Source organism: Aspergillus glaucus (assembly GCF_001890805.1).
Source record: "Aspergillus glaucus CBS 516.65 unplaced genomic scaffold ASPGLscaffold_21, whole genome shotgun sequence".
Classification (NCBI taxonomy): domain Eukaryota; kingdom Fungi; phylum Ascomycota; class Eurotiomycetes; order Eurotiales; family Aspergillaceae; genus Aspergillus; species Aspergillus glaucus.
Genome location: NW_019170473.1, coordinates 370,594 through 392,737, shown reverse-complemented (window position 1 = coordinate 392,737; position 22,144 = coordinate 370,594). Strand labels below are relative to the sequence as shown.

The 22,144-nt window shown below is 50.8% G+C and overlaps 10 protein-coding genes across 10 annotated transcripts; 7 read left to right on the top strand and 3 right to left on the bottom strand.

Moving 5' to 3' along the window:
* Positions 1 to 306: 306 nt before the first annotated feature.
* Positions 307 to 2,736, top strand: hsp88 (Hsp70 chaperone Hsp88; the record flags this gene model as incomplete). Its single annotated transcript, XM_022541233.1, has 5 exons — positions 307 to 381; positions 465 to 496; positions 581 to 2,015; positions 2,068 to 2,376; positions 2,428 to 2,736. The coding sequence occupies 5 exons, from the start codon at positions 307 to 309 to the stop codon at positions 2,734 to 2,736; spliced, it is 2,160 nt and encodes a 719-aa protein (XP_022397671.1).
* A 650-nt stretch (positions 2,737 to 3,386) lies between these two features.
* Positions 3,387 to 4,418, top strand: ASPGLDRAFT_69062 (putative zinc metalloproteinase; the record flags this gene model as incomplete). The annotated part of the gene is made up of 1 exon (XM_022549323.1): positions 3,387 to 4,418. One exon carries the CDS (start codon positions 3,387 to 3,389, stop codon positions 4,416 to 4,418), a length of 1,032 nt encoding a protein of 343 aa, XP_022397670.1.
* A 69-nt stretch (positions 4,419 to 4,487) lies between these two features.
* On the bottom strand, positions 4,488 to 5,845 carry kat1 (putative 3-ketoacyl-CoA ketothiolase (Kat1); the record flags this gene model as incomplete). The annotated part of the gene is made up of 3 exons (XM_022541234.1): positions 4,488 to 4,915; positions 4,972 to 5,729; positions 5,778 to 5,845. The coding sequence occupies 3 exons, from the start codon at positions 5,843 to 5,845 to the stop codon at positions 4,488 to 4,490; spliced, it is 1,254 nt and encodes a 417-aa protein (XP_022397669.1).
* A 435-nt stretch (positions 5,846 to 6,280) lies between these two features.
* Positions 6,281 to 7,063, top strand: ASPGLDRAFT_38581 (uncharacterized protein; the record flags this gene model as incomplete). The annotated part of the gene is made up of 2 exons (XM_022544965.1): positions 6,281 to 6,325; positions 6,377 to 7,063. 2 exons carry the CDS (start codon positions 6,281 to 6,283, stop codon positions 7,061 to 7,063), a joined length of 732 nt encoding a protein of 243 aa, XP_022397668.1.
* Positions 7,064 to 7,289: 226 nt separating this feature from the next.
* Positions 7,290 to 9,092, top strand: ASPGLDRAFT_38580 (uncharacterized protein; the record flags this gene model as incomplete). The annotated part of the gene is made up of 4 exons (XM_022544964.1): positions 7,290 to 7,527; positions 7,588 to 7,716; positions 7,768 to 8,562; positions 8,614 to 9,092. 4 exons carry the CDS (start codon positions 7,290 to 7,292, stop codon positions 9,090 to 9,092), a joined length of 1,641 nt encoding a protein of 546 aa, XP_022397667.1.
* Positions 9,093 to 9,323: 231 nt separating this feature from the next.
* ASPGLDRAFT_38579 (uncharacterized protein) lies at positions 9,324 to 10,421 on the bottom strand (the record flags this gene model as incomplete). The annotated part of the gene is made up of 2 exons (XM_022544963.1): positions 9,324 to 10,237; positions 10,403 to 10,421. 2 exons carry the CDS (start codon positions 10,419 to 10,421, stop codon positions 9,324 to 9,326), a joined length of 933 nt encoding a protein of 310 aa, XP_022397666.1.
* Positions 10,422 to 10,676: 255 nt separating this feature from the next.
* Positions 10,677 to 12,126, top strand: ASPGLDRAFT_38578 (DASH complex subunit ASK1; the record flags this gene model as incomplete). The annotated part of the gene is made up of 3 exons (XM_022544962.1): positions 10,677 to 10,767; positions 10,825 to 10,931; positions 10,981 to 12,126. 3 exons carry the CDS (start codon positions 10,677 to 10,679, stop codon positions 12,124 to 12,126), a joined length of 1,344 nt encoding a protein of 447 aa, XP_022397665.1.
* Positions 12,127 to 12,311: 185 nt separating this feature from the next.
* On the bottom strand, positions 12,312 to 16,502 carry ASPGLDRAFT_50950 (putative Rho GTPase activator Rga). Its single transcript, XM_022547422.1, has 6 exons — positions 16,354 to 16,502; positions 16,255 to 16,285; positions 15,662 to 16,192; positions 13,465 to 15,600; positions 13,313 to 13,408; positions 12,312 to 13,258 (listed from the first exon to the last, which is right to left on the bottom strand). The coding sequence occupies exons 1-6, from the start codon at positions 16,429 to 16,431 to the stop codon at positions 12,753 to 12,755; spliced, it is 3,378 nt and encodes a 1,125-aa protein (XP_022397664.1). The 5' UTR covers positions 16,432 to 16,502; the 3' UTR covers positions 12,312 to 12,752.
* Positions 16,503 to 20,017: 3,515 nt separating this feature from the next.
* On the top strand, positions 20,018 to 20,473 carry ASPGLDRAFT_808011 (uncharacterized protein). The gene has a single exon (XM_022550088.1). The coding sequence runs from the start codon at positions 20,093 to 20,095 to the stop codon at positions 20,360 to 20,362; it is 270 nt and encodes an 89-aa protein (XP_022397663.1). The 5' UTR covers positions 20,018 to 20,092; the 3' UTR covers positions 20,363 to 20,473.
* A 29-nt stretch (positions 20,474 to 20,502) lies between these two features.
* ASPGLDRAFT_808016 (uncharacterized protein) lies at positions 20,503 to 21,286 on the top strand. The gene has a single exon (XM_022550089.1). It carries the CDS (start codon positions 20,585 to 20,587, stop codon positions 21,050 to 21,052), a length of 468 nt encoding a protein of 155 aa, XP_022397662.1. The 5' UTR covers positions 20,503 to 20,584; the 3' UTR covers positions 21,053 to 21,286.
* Positions 21,287 to 22,144: the final 858 nt, after the last annotated feature.

The following is a 22,144-nucleotide window of genomic DNA, read 5'->3' as shown; positions in this document are numbered from 1 at the left end:
TGGCCATACTATTTTGGGGGCGACAAACATTTGGACTTTTAGGAGGATCTTTAGTCAAGAAAACGAAAAGCAGCGTTTAGATTGACCGCTGGACTAATTGAGCCCCACGGAGTCAAGCCACACGACGAAATCTGTGGCGCAGTGCAAATTATCCCCTCTTTCGCTTTTCTTTCTCACTTAACCGCAACGCTTCCTCTCCCAACTCTCCCTCTCTCTGTTTTTTGAGAACCCTTTTTTATCCACTTATTTCCTTTTTCCCCCTTTACTTATTCCCCCTTTTCTTGTCCGTCTATTAAACCGTTGACCATGAGTGTCGTCGGTATCGATTTCGGTGCCCAGAGCACCAAGATTGGTGTTGCCAGAAATAAGGGTATTGACATTGTGCGTACCCCTCGCCCCCCATATCATATCCGTGATAATTGAAAGGACTGCGCTGACTCTGATGCTTCTTTCCTTTGCTATAGATCACCAATGAAGTTTCCAACAGATCGACTCCGTATGTCTCAGTCCATACTTTTTTTTTGAAAAGATTTTTTTTCTTGCATGATGACTAACGGAAACTTTTTTTTTTTTAATTCAGGTCTCTCGTCGGATTCAACGCCAGAAGCAGAGCCCTCGGTGAGGCCGCAAAGACACAGGAGACCTCGAACCTGAAGAACACTGTCGGCAACCTCAAGCGTCTTATCGGCCGTTCTTTCAGCGATCCCGACGTTCAGCTCGAGCAGGAGTATAACACAGCAGCTCTCTGTGACGTCAATGGCCAGGTCGGTGCCGAAGTCAGCTACCTGGGTAAGAAGGAGAAGTTCTCTGCCGTCCAGCTGGTGGCTATGTACTTGACCAAGATCAGGGATATCACCTCTTCCGAGTTGAGACTCCCCGTTTCCGATGTCACCATCAGTGTCCCCGCTTGGTTCACCGATGTCCAGCGTCGGGCCATGCTTGACGCCGGTGAGATTGCCGGTCTCAAGGTGCTCCGCCTGGTTAACGACACCACCGCCACCGCCCTTGGATACGGTATCACCAAGCTCGACCTCCCCAACGCCGATGAGAAGCCTCGCCGGGTCATGTTCGTTGACATCGGTCACACCGACTACACTGCTTCGATTGTTGAGTTCCGCAAGGGTGAGCTCAACGTCAAGTCAACCGCCTACGACCGTCACTTTGGTGGTCGGAACTTCGACCGTGCTCTGACCGAGCACTTCGCCGACGAGTTCAAGCAGAACTTCAAGATTGACGTCCGCACCCACGCCAAGGCCTGGGCCCGGACTCTCGCCTCTGCTGAGAAGATGAAGAAGGTTCTGTCGGCTAACCCGGCCGCCCCCATGAACATCGAGTCGCTGATGGAGGATGTCGATGTCCGCGCTATCGTCAAGCGTGAGGAGCTGGAGGTTATGATCCAGCCCTACCTCGAGCGCATCACTGCCCCCATCGAGGAGGCCCTTGCTGAGGCTAAGCTGACCGCTGACGACATTGACTACGTTGAGATGGTTGGTGGTAGCACCCGTGTGCCTGCCATCAAGGACGCCGTCTCCAAGTTCTTCGGTGGCAAGACCCTCTCTTTCACTCTCAACCAGGATGAGGCCATTGCTCGCGGCTGTGCCTTCACCTGCGCTATCCTCTCTCCTGTCTTCCGTGTCCGTGACTTCTCGGTGCACGACATTGTGAACTACCCCGTTGAGTTCACCTGGGAGCAGTCTCCCGAGATCCCCGACGAGGACACCAGCCTGACCGTCTTCAACCGGGGCAACGTCATGCCTTCCACTAAGATCCTCACTTTCTACCGCAAGCAGCCTTTCGACCTCGAGGCTCGCTACGCCAACCCCGAGCAGCTCCCCGGCAAGATCAACCCTTGGGTTGGTCGCTTCTCCGTTAAGGGTGTCCAGGCTGACGCCAACGACGACTTCATGATCTGCAAGCTCAAGGCTCGTCTGAACCTGCACGGTATCCTCAATGTTGAGTCTGGTTACTACGTTGAGGACATGGAAGTTGAGGAGCCCGTTCCCGAGGAGGGCGATGTAAGTTTTAAATCTTTCACTTCACATATACCAGGATGCTGACTGACGATAGGCCATGGAGACTGACAAGGCTGAGGGCGAGCAGCCCAAGAAGACCCGCAAGGTCAAGAAGCAGGTTCGCAAGGGCGACTTGCCCATCGCCGCTGGCTCCACTGGTATTGACCAGTCGGTCCGGGAGGCTTTCACTGAGCGTGAGAACGCTATGTACATGGAGGACAAACTGATTGCCGAGACCGACGAAAAGAAGAACGAGCTCGAGGCCAGCATCTACGAGCTCCGTGACAAGATCGACGGTGTCTACGCCGAGTTCGCCAGTGAGGAGGAGAAGGACAAGCTTAGATCCAAGCTCCTTGACACCGAGGTAAGTTTCCATCTATCACCGATATCTGAAAACGATACTAACATACCATAGGACTGGCTCTACGAAGACGGCGAGGACACCACCAAGTCCGTGTACGTTGCCAAGATGGACGACATCCGCTTCATCGTTGGTCCCATCATCCAGCGGTACAAGGAGAAGGCCGATGCCGAGCGCCAGGCCGTCCTGAAGGCCCAGGAGGAAGAGCTTGCCAAGAAGCGTGCTGAGCAGGAGGCCCAGCGCAAGGCCGAGGAGGAGGCTAAGAAGGCGCAGGAAGCCCAGCAGGAGCCCAAGGCCGACTCTGAGATGCAAGACGCACCAGCCGAGGGTGAGGCCGCTCCCGCCGAGGAACAGAAGCAGTAAACCAACCGCAAAGAAAAGTTTCGCGCCTATGAGTTGACGTTTTGATATCATTTACGGCACGGTTTTTGAATTCCGTGCGAACTTCATGACAACGGCCATGACAATACAAATTTCTCGTTTCATTTTTCTTATCTTATTTTACGCCCCCCATTTTTGTGATGTTGAAATCTAATGTTGTAGACCGTGAGTTTGCTCTGTTTTTACTTCTCTCGTTTCGGTTGCTGTTTTTATGGACGTTTGGTTCCCTTTCGCAGGAAGGAGTCAGGTTATAATGCATGGATATACGGTAATGTGACCACGGAATGAATAGAGGCAGTTGCTGTTGCTATGGTCCGTTTGAGGAGATGATTTTGATATGGATAGATACGAAAAGCATACAGTAATAGAAGAGTTGAGTTGGCTACTGCGCATAAGTAGATCGTAGTTATGCATGTATTACTCATCTTACTCAGCTAACTATGCATCATATAATACCTGAGGCAACAATCTTATCGGCGCTGTTATATCCGGCTGACAAACGCAATCACCGTCGAAGTCGATCGAATGTCGTCTTTGCCTCAGTCGCATTCTTTATAACTCATCTATATATAACTCTCTGCGGACGTCTTGATCTTTCAATGCGAGCGCAGAACACATCCAATCCTAACGCCATGGAGCTAACAATCCACCACCACGGCACCTCTCACACCTACCACCTCCCCCCCGACGCAACCCTCCAAGACCTCTCAACAACACTCTCCTCAACCCTCCATATTCCCATCGAAAACCAAAAACTCCTCATCGCCCCGAAACCAGGCATGCAAAAACACCCCTTCCCGCCAGCCAGACTCGACACCATCCTCCAGCTCGACTCCCCCAAGTTCAAAATCACTCTCCTCGGCACCCCAACAAAGGAAATCGACAATCTAAACGCCGAAGGCGAGAATACGAAACGGAAACTCGAAGCGCGTGCTACAGCGAGGGCTTCTGCTGCTGCGAAACCGACCCCCGCGCGACGGACGGGCGGGATATCTACACTCGGCGAATCGAAGGAGTCGTATACATTTCATCGCTTGTTACCACTCTCTTATCTTCCCAACCCGGACCGCTCGTTACAGTTTCTCATGCGTCTGCGCGATGATCCTGGTATTCGCACTGCGATGGCAAAACACCGCTTCTCCGTGCCTTTGTTAACAGAAATGAACCCCGCCGAACATACAACCTCCGAGTCACGAACGCTAGGCCTAAACCGCAATCAAGGCGAAGTCATCGAACTACGACTCCGAACGGACGCGTACGATGGATATCGTGATTACAGAACGATAAGGAAAACACTGTGCCATGAACTTGCGCATTGTGTGTTCAGTGAGCATGATCGGAATTTCTGGGATTTGACGGGGCTGATTGAGAAAGAGGTTGAGCGGGCGGATTGGAAGCACGGGGGGCAGAGTGTGAGTGGGGAGGAGTTTTATAATCCTGGGGATTGGGAGGGGGTTCAGGAGGGTGGGTTGGTGGTTGATGAGAAGGGGTGGAGTGGGGGGAGTTTTGTGCTGGGGGGTTTGAGGGAGGATGCTGTTGGCAGTGGTAGTACTAGCAGTGGCGGTGCGAGGCCGGTTGGGGTTGAGGGGAGGAGAGAGGTATTGGCGAGAGCTGCGGAGGAGAGAATGCGACGAGAGAAAGAGCAAGGGAAGAGGGAGAATTGAACTGAACATATGATACCCATGTATATAAACAAGTTGCATTTTGACATTTACACGATAGTGATAATTTAACTAAGCCTGCTCATTCACAAACAACCCAGCCATCCCCTGTCCAGTTCCAATACACATACTAGTAACAAGAACCTTCTTATTTGTCCTCTTCGCCTCGTTCAACGCCGTACAGATCTGTCTCGCCCCCGTAGCTCCCAGCGGATGACCAAGCGCAATCGCACCACCGCACGGGTTCACCTTAGCATGGTCCAGACCCAGGTTGTTCAAGCAGTACATCGCCATCGAGGCGAACGCCTCGTTGATCTCGAAGAGGTCAATGTCGTCCTTGGTCAGGTTGAACTTGCCCAGGAGCTTGGGGATCGCGGCTGTAGGTCCGATACCCATGACACGGGGAGGGACACCGGCGACGGTGGCGCCGCAGAATTTGGCGAGAATGGGTTGGTTCAGCTCGATGGCCTTGGAGCGGCGCATGAGGAGGACGGCGGCGGCTGTATAATCATCAGTGTCTATTTGATTGGGGTCTAGGGGTTAGGACAGAACTTACCGCCATCAGTGACTTGACTGGCATTGCCACCAGTAGTCCTGTTACCAAACTGAGGGAACGCAGGACGGATCTTGCCCAATGACTCGGGCGTAGTACCATAGCGAACACCCTCATCCCTCGTCAAGGTAACCTCCTTCTCCTCTCCCGTCTTAGGATCCTTGACCTTGGTCGTAATCGGCACAATCTCATCATCAAACCAACCCGCCTTCTGCGCGGCCTCAGCCCTCCGGAAAGACTCAGCCGCATACCGATCCTGCGTCTCCCGATCAATGTTAAAATCCGCACCCACATTCTCCGACGTCTGCCCCATCGGCTGCATACAATCCGCCGCCTCCTGATTTTTCAACACCTCCTCATGGAACGGCTTCGGAATCCGATCCCCATTCCCACTCATCAACTCCGCCCCCACAGCTAAACCCACATCAATCGCGCCCAACTGGATCTGATTCGCAATATCCTGCACCGCCTTAAGACCAGACGAGCAGAACCGATTCACAGAGCTGCCACCGGCGGTATGCGGGATCCCGGCTGCCAGCGCGGCCGCGCGGATGATGTAGGCTGCTTTGCCGTCGCCGACGTTTCCGAGGCAGACGTCTTCGATTAGGGAGGGGTCGATGTTGGAGCGTTGAAGGGTTTGTTTGAGGAGGGCGTGGATCATGTAGTCGAGGTCTGTGTCTTTGAAGCCGCCTTTCATGGCTTTGGTGAGGGGGGTGCGGTGAGCGAGGGTGATGACTACATCGTCGGGGTTTTTGGAGGTGCTGTTGTTGTTAGTGGGTGTGTTGACAGGATGCGATAGATGGACTTACATAGCAGACACTCCGGTGTTGCCGGAGGGCTTTAGGTGGTTCAAGATCGAGCTCAAGCGGTCCGTCATCTGTGATGGTGAGTTGGAGTTCGCCATAGTTGCCACCGGAGACTTACTGTGATTGTTATATGTATTTGGGTATAGAATAATAGGACAGAGTACCAATGAAAGATAAATAGTTATACCAGAAGAAGTGAAGAGGAATGGAGAAAGTTGAAGTTGTTAAGTTCTCCAATTTATCGAGCGATCAGCCGAAACGAGCCGAGGTCCGTTTCTGGAATGTCCGCCTTTATTCGGAGATCCAGTTGAGTATGATATCAAATGTCCTCGGCTGGTTTAATCGTTTTATATAAGAGAAGTGAATGAAATCAAATATAGAACTCGATGCTTGTACAACTGTCGTTGCTGGCAACAACATAAACACGCATACACTAGCCACCAGGATTCTTCTCCAATCTACACCTGTATTCTTAATCCTGTGTTTAACAACAACATCCTAACAATATGGTTGTCATTGAAATCGAAGTAATCCACGACTTTGTCTGCGCTGTAAGTACGCTGTACACTATCCTCAGTAATGCAAATAGTTAACAATCGCAGTGGTGTTACATCGCCAAGCGCACCCTCGACCGCGCCATCTCTCTCTACCAAAAAACTGTCCCAGGAGGACGCTCCGATGTCTTTTCCATAAAATATCGTCCCTACTACCTCGACTACAACCCACACGCTCACAGCGTCGATAAGAACGAGCTTATCGATGTCCGACTACGCGTCATGACCCCGGAACAGCGCACGGCGCTTTTCAACCGGATGAATCAAATCGGGCGGTCTATGGGTATTCTTTTTAAGGCCGGGGGGAGGATTGGGAGTACGAAAGATGCGCATCGGGTTATTTATTATTGTCAGATGAGTGAGAGTGAGAAGGGTGCTGATACCGCCACTACTAATGCTCTCGTGGAGAAGATCTTTGAGGCATATCATGAGCGGGAGATGGATATTTCGGATCCAGATGTGTTGAAGGAACTGGCTGCTGATGCCGGAGTGAGTGGGGATGAGGTAAATAGGTGGTTAGATGCTAGTCCGGCGGCTGTCGATGAGGAAGCCCGGAGGAATAAAGAGGAAGTGAAGTCGGGAGTTCCGGTTTACATCATCCAGGACGAGCATCGCATTGATAGCTCAGGGGACATAGCTGAGCATCTGGAAATATTCAGCAAAGTGAAGGAGACTGACAATGTGAAGGATCACAGCACGGCTGCAATCTATCATGGTCTATCAACGGCAATTTAGCAACAAATCAGTGTCAGAAAGAAAGCAATTGTCGATATCCTGACAATCAACTCGTATTCAACGGGTACCCCCGTAATCTGACAGCGAAGAGTTTTACATTCCTTCGATTCCTTTCTATGCAAGACGACAAGCCGCAGGCAATGTACCACATCCGCCCAGCTTGCTTCAAAATGTCGCCGCCCCTTTTTGTGATTTTCAATTCTCTATCTGGGCCAGACATTTCAAAATGCATGCCATTTCGTTATCTGTTCTTCTTTTCTGTGCGGTTTCAGCACTGGGAAGTAGTACAAAGATCAAATACTCTACTAAGGGCGCCAATGTCTCTTATCCGGTCAGCCTCAATGGCATTAGTCTGCTCTCAGCATCGATGCAGGATGTCTCATTTGCATTGTCAAACGGGACGGTAACGACGTTGGAGCTGGTAGACGCATATGTTGCACGACAGAAGGCGTTGGATCATCGCGGTGCGCTTGCGCTAGCAGCATAGAAAACGACGAAGAGATAATCAGCTCACAATATCTCAGGACTAACCTTGCGATCTGTCATTGAAATTGCTCCTACAGCTCGCGAAATCGCCCAGCGATTGGACGAGGAGCGTGCTAATGGAACCCTAAGGAGTCATTTGCACGGAGTCCCCATCGTTGTTAAAGACAGTAAGTAGCCCCCCTCCCCCTCTATTTCTTATTCAAAGCTCACGTTAGAAGACTACAACACAGACCCCGAACTAGGCATGAACACCACCGCCGGCTCCTACGCCCTCTTCAACCAAAAAGTAACTGGCGATGCATTCGTCGTCTCCAAACTCCGATCCGCCGGCCTCCTCATCCTCGGAAAAGCAAACCTCGACGAATTCGCCGGCATGATGGGCAAAGACAACTCCTCCGGCTTCAGCGCCCGCGGAGGCCAAGCATCAGCCGCCTATGTCGTTGGAGGCTTTGCAGCAGGAGGCGACCCATCTGGTAGTTCGGGGGGTTCTGCGATAGCTGTTTCGGCGGGGTTTGCTGCGGCGTCGTTGGGGACTGATACGGATGATAGTATTGTGAAGCCTGCGTGTCGGGCGGCATTGTTTGGGCTGAGACCGTCGACGGGGTTGACTAGTAGGAGTGGTGTTGTGCCACTTTCGCTTTCGCAGGATAGCACGGGTCCGCTTGCGAAGTCGACTTGGGATGTTGCGACTTTGTTGAGTATTATGGCTGTTCATGATGAGAAAGATTCATATTCGCAGGCGGCTGAGCCGTTTCGCAAGAAGGACTATACTGCATATCTTACCAAGGATGGCTTCAAAGGTCTTCGGATTGGAGTACCTAGATACCCTTTCTTCAATGCTAGTATTACCGGAGCACGGTCTGAGGCCAACGATGTCGTCAACAAAGCACTGACCGAAATGCAAAAACTAGGAGCCACCGTTATCGACCCCGTGACGTTCCCCAATGCAGAGGAGTTTACCTATGCGTATCCCGGATTAGCGGAACGGTCCAATAATGAAACAACCCTACTTCGTGAGATGCCCTTCCCTAAAATCAAAGATGCATACTAAACCCGGGGTATAGAATACGATCTCAAAGAAGACCTAGCCACATACCTCCAAACCCAACTGATCAACTCCACCATAAAATCCCTCCAAGACATCATCAACTACAACGAAGCCCACAGCGACATCGAATTCCCCCCAGGCCAATGCTGCCAAGCAACCTTCCTCAACGCGAACAATCTCCCTCCGCGCGCCTCATCAGCTGAATACTGGATCGCCCAGTATCACCAACAACGCCTTGACGTGGAGGGTATGCAGGCCACCATGCGACAACATGATCTGGATTTGTTTGTTGTCCCGACGGAGGGTTATTCGGCGAGGATGGGGGCTATTGGAAGGAGGCCGGTGGGAACGGTGCCGTTGGGGTATGATGGGATTAATCTTCCATTTGGTCTGGCATTTGTAGGGAAGAGTTATGATGAGGGGACTGTGCTTAGGGCGATGTATGCTTTTGAGAAGGCGTTCCCTAAAAGGCAGGTTCCACCGACTTTGGATTAATTTGGTTAGGGTTGGATGCTGGTAGCTATGTGGCTCGAAGAACTAATAGTCCAGTATATTTGTGCTAGAGGGCGATAAAAGTAAGCTAAAAGCAAACCTGCTGTCATCGCGTTCTTAAAATGACCAACGCCTAACCCACAAGTCCGTCTCATACGAGTACACATGATATGTAACCACCATTAGCGCCGTTCCCAGATACCCATTATAAGCGAATCCAAACCCATAAGCCAGCTACTCATGCCAGACATTGTTATAGTTGACTTCGTCATTACTGATCACACTACCGATCTCTGACCAGCCGGCTGGAGTGACAGCTCCAGACCGTAACTGCTCAAGGTCACTCAAGGTACCATCGGACGACTCATCTGCCGCACACTCGTATACATGACTAAAGTCACTAGCGGTCGACGGCGTAGACGGACGCTCGGGGTATCCTTGGCCCACTGACTCGAAGTCAGAAAACCCAGAAAATGGAGACCGGAGGTTTTTATGCGTATCGTTAAGTGGTGGCTGCTCTAGAGGAGCATAGTATTGCGTGGACAAAGTACCCTCTGTGTGGCCGACTGACGAGCGGCGAGATTCCGGTCGCGAGCGCATCAAGCCAAAATCCGGTTCTGGTTCTTCGGAAGTAGGAGTCAACTGCACAGGAGTGGCGGATCGGGATTGCGGAGCTGGCGTGTCAGGCAGCGGCTTATTCTCGTCTGAGGCTGTGCCTGGTTTGCCACGCTGAACCAGCTGCGATGCTCCCAGGTCTATAGCAGTCGAGTTCGCAAGAAGACCATTGGCAAGCTCAATATCATCCTCCAAGCCCAACAGACGACCTTCCTGATCGACTATCGCATCGAAACTGGATGGAGGCGAGCCGCTGCTCTTCCTTCTACTCCGCTCCATAAGCAGTGCGCTCCGGCGCTCTAGTTCCTCCCGGATAGCCCGTCTTCGCTCCTCGGCCACCTGCCCGGGCTCTTCGGTCATCGACATTTCCTCCCGGAATGGCGATAAGGACTCTCGAGGTTGGACCTCATCTCCTAGATTGTGTAGCGTCTGCGCGAGTTTACGTCGCTGGTGGTAAACCCATTGTCGGAACTGGGGGGATTCGTAGACTGCGATGCCAGCAGCGACAAGCGCCGAGACAGTGATGATGAATCCTATACATATTAGCCTTAGAACAATGAGATTGTGATGCTTGTACAGAGTAGATGCAGTTGAAAGACAGTCTCCATAGATAAGCACACCGCCCGGTTAAACCCGGAGATGGCCATCAGAGCATACTAGAAGTAGTATAGAGCAGTAGAAAGGGTAAAGAAACTCACCCTTCGCAACCGGCGACATCGTTGCTTGACTCTATCCCCAGATCTTCAATCGTCCTCCTCGACTGCGCAGAAGTACAAGGGAAAGCGAGGAGAGTATCGGCGTCATCCTTCGGCATCCCCGCTGACTGCACGTGATTACAATCTACCCTTATCCATGGCCCTAATTTTCATCCGTTTTGGGAATCCCGTGTTTTCCCCGCCGCAACAACATCAAGACTTTGACTCTTGATTTACCAGCTAGCTACTACAGCGCTACTCTTTATTACTATCCAACATGTCTCGTCCATCGTCAATGGTACAGCGTCCCCTGACGCTGACGGAGGAATTGGAGAAACTCGAGCAATCCATCACCCTGACGCTGCAAGGTAAACAATCCCGATGCCCAAACTGTAAACAAGATGGCTAGAGACTGACACGCGCAGAAATCGACCATAATTTCAGTCAAGCCCATCGGATCGTTACTACAAGCATCCTGCCTCTGGTAGAGCAGTACGCCGAAAATTCGCGCGACGTCTGGCAGGGAGCCAAGGTGAGTGGTGACACCCGAGTCAAAGAGCACGGAGAACTAACAGCAACAGTTCTGGAAACAATTCTTCGAAGCAAGCGCCAACGTCTCCCTCTCCGGCTACGAAGAAAAACCAAACGAAGAAGAAATCACCGTGAACGATGAACACACCGCGACGGAAGAAGCAGACTCAACCGCCATGTCCGAAAACCCCTCAGCCTCCTACGAGACCCAGTCGTCCCTCGACAATGAAGACAACGACGACGCCGATCTCACCCAGAACAAACCCGACGACCTTGATCTGACCTCCCTCACCCTTACCGGTCACAGTACACCCCGGGCACCGACAGAAAGAGCCGACGCAGACCCAGACCTCACCTCCACCTCCTCGATCGCATACTCCTCCAACTCACCCTACGAAACCCTGAAGCAACAAATCAACGAGTCCGAATCCCCCTTCGATCTCGAAGACTCGAACCTCCCATCTACCCCGCCCGGCAAATCATCGTTTAGACAATACCACGGAACCCCCATGTCCCCCGGATCCTCGCCATTCGTACCCCCGGTTTCCCATGAAATAGAAACACCAACAACGAACAGAAAGGGCGGATATCACCACTCCAAACCCTCCGACCCAGTTATGCACCGCATGCCCGACAAAACCTACCGCGTGCAAGCCACCCCACTTGGCAAGGGAGCAGGAGCTGGCCGGTCCAAGTTCAACGTAACGCCCAAGAACAAACCATCCGCCAGTAAATACGCCTTCGACGATTCTCCCCTCTCCAGCCCTGAACCGGAAGCCCCGCAATTGAACGATGAGATCTTTTCCTCACCCATCAAATCAGCATTCACACCCGGTACGGACCGCAAACGCAGCCGTCCCAGTCTCAGCGGCCATCTGCGCGTTACGCCGCAACCAGGTACTAGTGTGCTTACACCCGCAAAAGGCGGTGCTAGTGGCAAACGACCTGGGTTCTGGGATAGCGATGATGAGGAGATGCCTGAGGACTTCGAGGATGACGGGTTCAGTCCCCCGAAGACGATGCAGTTCCATATCCCGCAGAGTCGGTTGATGAAGACGCCTGCAAAGGAAGCATCGAAGCGCATCGTGGAGGATCTGCTTGTTACCGCTGGCGCGGATGACATCACGGATTCGGTGGGTGAGCAGAGTCCGAGTCTTATTCGGCGGGCTGAAGGATTGGAGGATGAGTCATTTTGATTTTAGTTGACTGTCTTAATGTATATCGTGACAATATCAATATCAAATGCCCCATACTACACTGCCAAGTTCCATGAATCACACCACGAAAAAAAAAAAAAAAAAATGAATTCATCTAGTACTCTATACACGGATATCAAGCACACAGCACATGTACAGAAGAATCAATCAGTAACTAGCTTCGAACCTGCGGAAATTTCTGTTGTACTCGAATAATAACAATTAGGTACTCGTGTATATGAAGGACGGAAGACAAGATGGGGCTGGGGTATCGGTATTGAGCGTGAGGCGTCGAGGAAGGAAGGAAGGGAAGGAGGGAGAAAAAGGAGTGAGGCGAGCGGGATGAGCAGGAGAAAGGAGGGGAATATCACACCGACACGGTATATGTACATCCTACCAATTGGCGGGAATAGGAAAAACAAGAAACAGGGTATTTTGTAGAGTAAATAAATCAACTTGCAAAGGGAAGGGAAGGAAAAACGAAAAGTCCAATCCACAGACGCCCAAACCAGACAAACCAGCTTCAGGCTAAAAGGCGTTTGAATAACACAAAAGATCGAAATAGATAATAAAGAAAGAAAGCCCAGGTGGGTAAGCCTACACCCGTTGTTTTTTGTGGAGACAACTCAAGGCAAGCCCTGCATACCGTTGAAAACTTCCTGGCAAGTTTCGACCAGGAATTTTAAAACTTCATTCTTCTTCTGCACATCAGTCATTTCACGGGCCAGACTTTCCGGTCTCATGATGGTCGGTGCAAAGACAACAGCAACGTTCTGGCTAGTCATCAGGTTCTCACTTTCGCGCTCGACCACCCGCGCCAGATGGAACAAGAGGAATTCGAGTACATCGCGATGGACACGCGGCAATGCTTGAAGACACTTGCGCATGTGTTCAACACGAGCCGCGTGGGGCGTGATTTCGCCAGAATCGATGACCATTTCGTAGACTTCGTAAGTGATAAGAGGGGTGGGCAGTTTCCGGAAATACTGTTTCAGTGCCGAGGTCACAGCATGGATATCGAGATCAGGGTCGGAGATATCGTAATCTTGAGGTGACTTCTCAAATCCTTCCTTGATTGTTTGAATCGCGGAGCTTGCACCGGACTTGCGGTAGATTCCTTCCATGTCCATGCCTGAAGATTACCGGTTAGCCATGATTTCAACAAAAAGAACCACAAAAAACTCACCCCGCAGTTCAACCTCCTGGATACACCGAGTCACAATAGCAGGAATGATGCTCTTTTCATGCTCCATGCGCTGTTCCAAGTCGGTACCGAAAAGGCCTGATGAAAGACAGTTAGCATGATTGTGCTTATATAGTAGACGGCCGTGAGCATACCTGATGTGCCAGTAATATCAGACAATGCCGGAGCAGTATCAGCATGTGCCAACTTTGTACCGCCCTGTTTGTTCCTTTGGTTTCCAAAGAATCCAAATCCTTGACGGCTAGGGTCCTGTGTCTGAGAGCGCGGCAGATTGCCACCAGCCACATCTTGAGGGCCCTCGCTAGACATAAAGGCACCCTTGAGACCTTTGGTAACGCCCTTGGCGACGTTCTGACCACCCTTCTTCCAGTTAAACTTGCGCGGCTGGCCTTTGCGAATGCTGACGACTTGGGGACCAGGGACAATGGTAGCTTCGGCTTCCTCCGACATGTTGGCAGTTGAAACTGACGAAGGAAGTTCGCTTGCGGCCTTCATGACATCGAACGATGACAGAGATTTATCTTTGCCGTGAGAATAGATGCCCAGTCCGTTAGCATCACGGTTGCCCTCTGCGGAGTTGACCTTGTACAGTTCCTGAATCTGGTGGACCAGTTGGTTGTTCAGTTCGGCCAACTGAGCGTTCTTCGAGGACAGCTGCTCAAACTCCTGGAAGCTCTTGTCCTTCAGGCGGTTCAGATTGGCAAGCTCTTCCGCTGTATCATTGCGCTTCTGGACCAGCTCTTCGATTTGCGGCGTAAATGTATCCTTTAGTTTTTGAATGGAATCAACAAATTCCCGCAGGACGTGGTTGGTGATTTTGCCCAGATCCAACGAGCCACTAGCTCCACGTTTCTCAGCCTCGAGATGGTCTGTTAGTACGCTAAGCTCCCGCATGACAATCTCCCTCTGCGTATCCAAAACCACTATGGTCGATCGCTTCTCAGAAAGCTCCGTGTTTGCCAGCTTGACGTCCACAGTCGCATTGAGGGCACCCTCCAGCTCCGCGATCTTCTGCTCCCTATCCACAATCCGCTGGCGTTCCTTGCGCAGCTCACTTCGAAGCCATGCGATTTCATCTGTTCGGGTTTCCGGAGATCCAGCCGACGGGGTGGGAGGGTCCTGAGAGGCGGTGGTCGTAGCTCCATTGACCGGTGTTCGAGGTAACCTGGTGTCCCGTAAAAGGCGAGAGCCCTTGTCACTGAAGCTCCGACCATGACGGACCGAGTTGGACATCCGACGGAGGAAGGCTTCGTTGTGGATCAATTCGGAGTCATCCAAGCCCATAATGCGCTGCATATCCTCATCCATTGAGAAGTCCCCTCCCCCACTGTACCGCAGGAACGATGGAGATCCCGCGCGATCGCTGGAACGGTTGGCTGTATCCGATTGCACACCGAGAGACGCCTGGCGACCATGCTGCTTACGGGAGGGATCAGTGTAAGAACCGCTGCGTTGAGTCCGAGGCGATTCGCCTAGCTTCGGTGTACCCCTGCCAGCACCAGGTCTCTGATCATGCGACATGCCAAGGGGTGGAGTTGATCGCCCATGCCACTCGTCAAGTTGGCTCAAGCTTACAGAGGGCGGGCGTGGGGAGGTGCCCAACTCTTTCCTAGGGAGATGATGCAGTTTACTCTCTAATGAATCGCCTCGTTTAGGGGGATACTGCAGGGCCGATGACGGGAGAGACCGTGACGAGTCCACGGAGTTGTTTTCATGCAGCTTGTGAAGTTCGTGAGACGGACGAGAAGGAATGGTGGCCGTGGTTTCCGAACGCTGCGAGTCGAAAGTTGAACTATCCCGGGTATGAAGTGCAGAAGACCTGGTGCTTTCGGGACTGGGAGTCGAAAAGGAGCTGGTCTCTCGCATATGCATAGGGATGTCAGACTGGGCGCTCAGGACCGATCCTGATCGAGATGGCTTGGTAACATGCTGCCGGGCCGCAGGAGATGAGTCTGGTGTTCCCACCTCTTCCGGGCGATAGCGGACCGGTTCCAGAACCGCGGGCTCGCGTCCTTTCTCTTGGTAGGCGATGTGAGGGGACGCGGTCTCCGACGAGATTGGTGGTTCCAGACCGTCTCTGGACGACTGCTGAGATTCTGAACCATGACTGGGAACGGGGGGCTGCGTGCGAGCAGAAACGCGTTTATCCTCGTCCGGGTCGAATGCGAGAGGTATAAGAAATTCGCCACCACCATCGGCTTCTGATTGTTCGTGGGGGATGCTCGAATTGCGATTGCTGCGATACGTGCTCGAGGGGAGGATAAGGTTGTCTACGGCATGTCAATTAGAATTAAGACGGTAAGACAATGGGGGTAGGTGGGGGGAACTCACCATCGTTGGGGGATTGACGTGGGGTAGAATCGTCGAATTTCGCACTATCGAGTGCAGGCGCCGCTCCGCGGGACGCGACCTCGGTCGTAGCATCCGCATAGGCATCGGCGGCGGGATCGTCGGCCGGCCGGGAGTGGGTCTCCTCTTCTGGGGGTAGAGACGGCAAGGACTTATCCAACTTGACCCCGGGTTGTTTCTTGTTGGCAGCAGCGGCGACACGGTTTCTTTTTCTGCGTCGTTGCATCAAGGACTCGTGACAATCCATGCAGAAAATACCCTGGGAGGTTCGTGCATAGCGTAGATTGTCGATTTCCTTCTTACAGTTCCTGCAGCGGAAACAACGTTTGCAGAAAGCCTGTTCGCCTGTCAAGATGGCGAGGTCCTCAATCTTATTTGAGCACGAACTGCAGCTGTAGGTACAATTGCTGCAGATCAAGGCGCCATCGCCAAGCAGCAGCAGGTGTGCGTCGGAGTCAAGGAGGGTCCCACATGTGCTGCAACGAAAACAGTCGATATGCCACCTGTTGCCCGCTGAAGAGCCGTTAGTGTTAAGCTGTCGAGCCAGATATGATACCAATGGAATAGAAAAGTACCCAATTCAAATGCCTTTCCCTCTTCAAGAATCTGTCGAACCACAACCACGTCAGTCCCTTTTCCTACCCCCCTTGACACTGTCAGATCCGAGCACGTACCTCTCCACAGCCCTTGCAAGGATATGGGACATCATCCTGTTCCATGGGCGAATCTGGGTAGACGGCCGGCGACTCCATGGTGTAGATGTCCGAGCGGCGCTTGAACAGCAGCCCAGCGGTGTGTTACCGATGATAGCTCTCCTTACCCCAGGATAGTCGAGAAGTTGGCCCGCGTGAGATGTAAGACGCAGCGAAGACGAGTTGTCGGTGTAGTTCCAAAGTTGGGTCAAGCATTCATCTGATGCGGGATGGTAGAGCGCAATCGAGACCGTTCACGGATTGATGGATGGAATATGGCCGAGAGGGGGATAAAGTAAAAAGTCGGGGAACCGAAGGACACGCACGCCGTTTCCGACGGATAGTTGAGCTTATTCGGGGAGAGCGAAGGGGTAGCGGCAGGACGGGGAGGACACGTAGGAATTGTTCGTTCGCAAATGGGATCTGGACAAGAGAAGCGAAATTAGTGCGTCAGTTCTGGTGAAGTTCAGGAATGTAGAGCTCGGTGGTCTTCGCCGTCTCAGGGAGAAATAGCTCCGTACCCCAGTCGCAATCACAATCTTGGGCTATATCAAAATGACACGAATCAATGAATGAGTGTGAAGGTTCATCAGAAGACAGACTAAAAAATAGAAAAGAAAAAAAGCCGATGGGATAGCAGCAAGGGGAAAATGACAGAGGGGGGGCCGGACAGGACAGGACAGGCCAGGAGGGGGAGAATGCACAGCCAAAGAGCACACAGATAGACGGACAACAACAGACAACAGGAAGATCGAATCCAGATACCGAATAGGAGACAGAAAAGAGAGTCTGGGAAATGGCGATGCTCAGGACCGCAGCGAGTCAGGGAACTCACCTTCCACGGAGCCGTTTCAGATAGAGGACTCGAGTGCCCCTCTTGACAAGCAACGGTCGAGACCAGTGCGTGAGGTAGAGCACAGTGGAATGAGAGAGATTGTAAAACAAGAGAACCGAATTATGACTGACAGGGTCCCGAAAAGAGACTAAGCCGGCAGCGGGGAGGAAGAGAATCTGATATAAGAAAGGGGGGGTCGGGGTGGAATTTGAGGCTGTACAAATGCGGAAGTCTGGTACGGAGGTACATGGACATCTATGGACGGAGTACTCTGTAGTACTAGTAAAACTACAAGTACAGGTACACAAAGCTCACAAAAAAGCAAAGGCCTATTCATTCACTCATGGCAACAATAGAATAAGTGTCAGCATTGTTTCAAGTATACAGAGTAGTTATCCCTGCTGATATTCTGCATTTCCCCAGTGTATGGCCCCTGATCATTCACGTGATATTCTGCCTCAGGCTGACACTCGGTAGTTAACGTAATCGGTAAACGAGCGGGCCACCTAACGCGCTTTGCGACACCTCCGTGTACTCCGTCTTCTTCAACCACCCATTATGCCACCACTTCGCTCCCAAAGCTCTCGAAATTCAATAGAGCAAGAAGGCAGGATCTTGCTTGCTATTGAAGCTATTCAAAAGCAAGAAATCAGCACTATTCGCGAAGCAGCACGCCTTTTTAATGTGCCTCGTACAACCTTGCAACGCCGCCTTGCCGGTCATACAACTCGCGCTGAAACTCGCGCCAATGGACATAAATTGACGGAAATAGAGGAGGAATCACTTGTTCAATGGATTCGCTCTATGGATTCTCGCGGAGCAGCGCCTCGGCCTGCTACTGTCCGAGAAATGGCGGATCTATTACTTGCAGCGCGTGGATCTACCCCAGTTCAAACAGTTGGCGAGAATTGGGTTAATAAGTTTGTGAAAAGGCATGCTGAGCTTTCAACCCGATTCTCAAGACGCTATAATTATGAGCGTGCAAAGTGTGGAGACCCAAAAATCATCCCTGAGTGGTTTGATTGTTTACAACGTATAATACTTCAATACGGCATCAATCCTGATGATATCTATAACTTTGATGAGACTGGCTTCGCAATGGGCTTGACTGCAACTGCAAAAGTGGTTACAAGATCTGAATACTATGGTCGGCGATCCCTTTTACAACCTGGAAATCGTGAATGGGTCACTGCAATTGAGGCAATAAGTGCATCAGGGTGGGCCTTGCCTCCATGCATCATTTTCAAAGGCAAGGTCTTTGTCCAATCTTGGTTTGAGGACCCGGCCTTACCACAGGATTGGCGCTTTGAACTTAGCCCAAATGGATGGACTTCTGATGAAATCGGGCTTCGGTGGCTCCAAAAGCTCTTTATTCCATCGACAACTGCTCGTACAAAAGGGAAATATCGGCTTTTGATTCTTGATGGCCACGGTAGTCATTTGACACCGAAATTTGATGAAATTTGTAGCCAAAATGATATCATTCCAATCTGTATGCCAGCACATTCATCACATCTTTTACAGCCGCTCGATATCGGTTGTTTTGCAGTGTTAAAGCGATCATACGGTCAGATGGTTGAAACAAAAATGCGGCTCGGTATAAACCATATCGATAAATTAGACTTCCTCAAGGCCTACCCACACGCACGAATTGAAGCCTTTAAATCGGAGACTATCAAAAATAGCTTCACAGCAGCTGGTTTAGCGCCATACAACCCTGATCGAGTGATTTCAAAGCTTGATATTCAGCTTCGTACGCCAACACCCCCTGGAAGCCAGGGTAGTGATTGGGAGCCAAAAACACCTTCAAACTACATGCAATTACAAAAGCAGGCATCGTCAATCAAGGCTTTACTACGACAGCGCTCCAAAAGCCCTCTAAGCCCGCTTAATTGTGCGATAAACCAAATTTTAAAGGCCTGTCAAATCACTATGCAATCAGCTGCTTTTCTTGAGAAAGAAGTAAGCGATTTACGGGCTGCAAATGAGGAACAGAAGCAAATGCGGACTCGGTCTAAAAGGCAGATACCCCATGAAGGTGGCCTTTCAGTTCAGGGGGGGCTGTTGAGCTAATTGAGGCCCCGATTGAGGCCCCGATAGCTCCAGCACCCCCCCCCCCCCCGGGAAAGATCCAGCACTGACTGCCAATCCTCAAATAGCATCGCAAAGCTGGGGGATCAGGTAATGAAGGACACCTGGAAAGAAGCATACCAGGAGCTTTGCAAGGAGAATGAAAATCTGGTGGAATCTTATGAAAGGGCCCTGTTGGCAGATTTCTCAAATGAGCAAGATTCGCCAAACGAAAAGCGAACGGATCGAAGCGAGAGGATTCAAAATCTTGTAATGCGCAGACTTCAAGCGGTGAAGGAGGGCCAATTTGACGTACCCATTCGCACCAGGCAGGGCGTCATAGGAACTCATGTTTGTCGGACTGTTCAGGGGATTGTCATTGCAAAGGACTTCATCGCTGCAGCTGTTAGTTCTGAGTCTCATGCTGCGCTTGCATGGGCTGGGGTTATGACGGTTTTACCAGTAAGCACTTGTCCCTTTCTTTCTTTCCGATGCTCAGTTTAACTCACATGAGAACATAGTTTATCTTGAAGCCTTTACGCAAGCTGAAGACGCAGTGAAGCGACTAGAGTTCATTTCGACTCTCCTGGTTCGATATTGAGTAATGCAGGAGTGACATATTCAGCTGTATACCGCAGCCTCCAATGCAAGATAGTGTACGCGGCAAATCATTCCTTGAATATTTATTTTCTTGCAACGTGTTTCTGGTTGCTAAAGCTGTGTGCTAATTTTTCTTAATAGTGAATCCGATAATGCTTCTGAACTCAACGCCTCCGTCAGAAAGCAGACCATCGGGCTCTACACGCAGATTCTAGAATGCCAGATCCGGCTTTGCAAACAGATTTCCGTTCGGGATTTCTGCAGTACATGAGAGATGCCGTGACTGCTGATTATTGGAAGGCAATCCTCACTGGTATTCAGGGCGCTGATGATTCTATTCGCAATTTACTTCAGACCTTGTCGGAAAAGGCTGTAGGGGAAATTGACTGCAAGGTTGATTCAATATCAAAAAAGGTAGACGACTCACTGGCGCTGGCTTTGGATATAAAATATGGCATTATTTTTAAGTCCCAGAGTCCCTGGTAGATTACCGAACAAGCTAACTCTGTATAAGGCTCAAAGCAACAGACAACTATTGGGCTAACTCCCCGCTGTTACGCGGGCTGTATATGGTTCTTATGAGCAAGATCGAGGAACATGCCTTGAAGGTACCCAGACATCTGTCCTCCGGCAAATCTACAACCACAAGAACTGTGGCCGCTGCATTCTACAATGGGACGGGCTTAACTGGCCGGGGATTCTTGTCTAATGAATCATGTCTTTGAGGCACGTTCTTCTTCAGCTAATTGTCGGAACCCACGACATTTGCTTCCCACACTGGCAAGAGACTTGGTTGATGTGATTCCTGAAATTAGACAATCTGTATGCGAAGCTATCAATGGTCATCATGATATTCAAGACCAAGCTTTGGAGCACCAGTGGAAGCATTTAATCTTCAACCTCTTAAGATTACTAAGAACAAGACCCCCTTTGACAGTCGTCTTTATTCTCGATGCCTTGGATGAGTGCCATGCTGGAACTCGAGACGGGCATGATGATATTCAAGTTATAATCAGGCTTCTTGGTCAGTACCAACGAGGATCGGCTCAAGGTTGCGTCCATTCTCAACAAAAATACTGGCTCTCCTTCACAGATGGAAGAGATCACAGGCGAAGGACCCTTCCTACGCGATGGCTGGGTGACAGAGAATGGGAGGAAACTGATACACCTTCCTGATGAATATAAAGCCACCCGTTTGGCCATTCACGGTAATAAGGTCGCTATGACTCACTCGTCTGGACTTGTTACTATCATTGGACTCAGTGAAACCGAGGATAAAACACTATGAGGTTGATTTCAAGTATACTCTGTATCTAAGTCTCACAATGATTTGTCTCTCATATAGCCATTAGTCCGTACGCAGAATCCCTCTAGGGGCCACTTCTAGGAGAGCGCTGATGCAATCATAAACTATCTCCATAGAAAGAAATCTTGTAAAACCAATGCATTGATCTCGACTTGTCGCCGTATTTTGAGGATCTTAACTTACAAAATTACACGTTTCCATCCCTCATATGCCAGATTTCAAACTCATCAAACACAACCCCAGGATTTCTCTCTCCATTCCTCTCGCGCCCTAACCATTTCATACTTCCGAGCTTTCGAGAACAAAAACGGCTTCCTCTTAGACCCAGGAATCCAATGCCCAGAAAGACACAGATTTCCCAGCGGACAGAAGAGAAAGCGCTCGTTACGACCATTCTGTTCCCAGCATGGCAGGCTTTCCTGGAAGAACTTGCAGGGGAATTTCTGTCACATTGCACGGTAATTTTCAATGATCCTCTTGTAGTGGGCCGGGCCAGATGCTCACATGGGCGAGTTGATCACGAAGCGTATCGTGGTGAGACATTTTGGGCATTTGTTGTTTCTTCTGTCGTATGGTACCAATGGTGCGCTTTTCTTTTCGATGGGGTTGCCGTTAATGTCTTGGGACCGGATTTGTTCAATGCAGCCTGATTTAAAACACTCGCGTCAGTTACTGCGAGATTGTATGTAGATAAGTTTTTGAAGCTTACCTGGACACATCCGATGCACGCAGTTGGAAGGAACGTGAAAGGCCTCGGGCAAATTGTTTGTATGGCACACCAAGCATTTAAACTTCGGTTCTATACAACGTCAGTTGAAACATTCCAACTGGTTTGACGACACATACGACCCTCAGGAATCAGTTCACCATATTCTGACAAGATATCAACGCCCTTTTCCGCGACCACATAACGATACTTGCACTCGTCGATCCAGAAGCAAGACCCTTGACGCCAGTACTCC